This window comes from Babylonia areolata, chromosome 16 (genome assembly GCF_041734735.1).
Source record: "Babylonia areolata isolate BAREFJ2019XMU chromosome 16, ASM4173473v1, whole genome shotgun sequence".
In the NCBI taxonomy this organism is placed as follows: domain Eukaryota; kingdom Metazoa; phylum Mollusca; class Gastropoda; order Neogastropoda; family Buccinidae; genus Babylonia; species Babylonia areolata.
In genome coordinates, this window is record NC_134891.1 from 9,007,429 (window position 1) to 9,009,928 (window position 2,500).

The following is a 2,500-nucleotide window of genomic DNA, read 5'->3' on the forward strand; positions in this document are numbered from 1 at the left end:
AATATTGTTTTTGTTTGTTGTTAGTGCTCTTTCTTTTGATTTATATTTGTTGGTGTTGTTGTGTTTTTTGTGTGTTTTTTTATAGAATGGCTAGTTCGAATTACACAGAAAACTATGCTTATATAAGTTTGGTTTTATTTGCTTCAATGAGCGATAGACTAGATATTTAGTTGTGTGGCCTCAGTATTATTACGTCATATATTATTTATTTATTTATTTATCTTTATATTTATGGCATACTGGTGTTTTGCCAGCACGAGAAAACATGGCTTTTTTGTTGTTGTTTATTTGTTGTTTGTCGTTGTTGTTGTTTTTTAACGACGAATGCTTGATTGGTATTGAAAACAAGTGAGCTGTCGGAAACATTGGTTGTGTTATGGAGCCTGTTGTGGTTTTACCGATGTGGAACAAGCTCCCTGATAACCTCCGTCATTCTGATTCCCTCGCATCTTTTAAATCTCGTCTCAAAACTCACCTTTTTCCTCTCAGCAATAAGTTCAATTGTGGCAGGTCCACTTCCTTTGCGTTAGCTGTGCTTGACTATGTGTGTATACATATGTATGTGTACATAACTACATACATGTATATGAATGTGTATTGTGTGTGCGTGTGTTTATGTAAATTTGTGCCTGCCTATGTGTGCGTATGTGTTAGGATAGCTGTTAGATACACATGTATGTTAAAATGTATGTATGTAGTGTGTGTGTGTGTGTGTGTGTGTGTGTGTGTGTGTGTGTGTGTGTGTAGTCACATTTTGGTGTGTGTATGTAACAAATATAATGCTTTATGTTAACAAAAGCGTTTTTGTAAAGCACCTAGAGCAGATTTCTGGATAGTTTGCTATATAAGTATCCATTATTATTATTATGTTGACTGCCACGAGAACGGCTGCTGTGTGTATAGTTATGGTTCTCCTTCATGTTGTCCGTTTAGAAACAGGTTAAAGTCTTTTAAGAGAGTTCATGTTCTGCATTTAGAAAACGACTCTTTTTTTATAATTACAGGTTTAGTCTTTGTATAAAAATATATATATATATGAAATTAGAAAATAATAATAATGGTATTTATATCGGGAAACTGCATGCTAGCTCAGCACATTGCTGCTGTCATCATCATCGTCGTCATCATCGTCATCATCATCATCATCGTCATCATCATCATCATCGTCATCATCATCGTCATCAGCATCGTCGTCATCATCGTCATCGTCATCAGCATCGTCATCATCGTCATCAGCATCGTCATCAGCATCGTCATCATCGTCGTCATCATCGTCATCATCATCATCGTCATCATCATCGTCATCATCATCATCATCATCGTCATCATCATCGTCATCATCATCGTCATCATCATCATCATCATCATCATCGTCATCATCATCGTCATCATCATCGTCATCATCATCGTCATCATCGTGATGGTAATCGCCCCCTTGTCTCGTTGTGTTGCCAAAGCAGCTTACTCGTCCTCATCATCCCACGTATTGATTTCTGTTGTTGCTAAGGTAAGATGGGTCTTCCCATCGGGAAACTGCATGCTAGCTCAGCACATTGCTGCTATCATCATCATCATCGTCATCATCATCGTCATCATCGTCATCATCATCGTCATCGTCATCATCGTCGTCATCATCGTCATCATTGTCATCGTCATCATCATCGTCATCATCATCGTCATCATCATCGTCATTATCGTGATGGTAATCGCCACCTTTGTCTCGTGTTGTGTTGTGTTGCCAAAGACAACCTCCAGGACCTGCACCCCACCATCAACGGTAACTACCTGCTGGCGGCCAAGCTGTCCTCCACCTCCACCTCCCCCCTCCACCACCCCCACCACCACCCCCACCCCGCCAGCAGCTTTACCTCCCCTGCAGGGCCCTACACCACCGGCAACACGCCCTCCAATGGCAGCCCCAGTCTCGGTCACGTGACGGCCAACTTCCCCTCACCCGCCGCGCCCTCTGGTGGCGCCGCCGCCGCGGTCAGCAGGCAGCTCCAGGCAGCAGGGGAGATAATCGGGCAGGATAATAGGTAAGGGGGGATGAGGAGGAGGGGGGTGTGGGGGTGGGGGGGGGGGGTTTAAGTCAGATCAGAACGTCTCTGATTATATCGAGACGTAGACAAGACAAGACAGGACAAGACGAATTATTCTGAATTAGGTTGTTCGTGGACGATCAGGCCAGGAGGAGGTGGGGGGTCGGGGGGTGTTGTGGGGGGGGGGGGGGGGGTTCAGAATACTGATAATGGAACTGATTGAGTGGTGGTTTTAAGGTTATTGGTTTATCTCAGTAATAATAATAATAGGGCTCCTCACAGTGGAGAAAAGAAGAGAGAGAGAATCTCAAGAGAGACAGACAGATAGGGAGACTCATAAATGTGAACAGAATAGCAGAATTTAAAATACAAGAAAAGAGAGAGAGAGAGAGAGACAGGGGGTGGGGTTGCAGTTTTATTTGACATGGGGAATGAGATCAGCAGTGAACACGTTTTTGTTT

The 2,500-nt window shown here is 43.1% G+C and overlaps 1 protein-coding gene across 2 annotated transcripts in view; it reads left to right on the forward strand.

The window, feature by feature from the left end:
* Positions 1-2,500, forward strand: part of LOC143290869 (uncharacterized) — a 205,189-nt gene that overhangs the window by 190,252 nt on the left and 12,437 nt on the right. For both annotated transcript variants that reach the window (XM_076600408.1, XM_076600409.1), the window contains one exon: positions 1,745-2,036. In XM_076600408.1, coding sequence (XP_076456523.1) covers positions 1,745-2,036 — 292 coding nt within the window. The remainder of the gene's footprint in view (positions 1-1,744; positions 2,037-2,500) is intronic.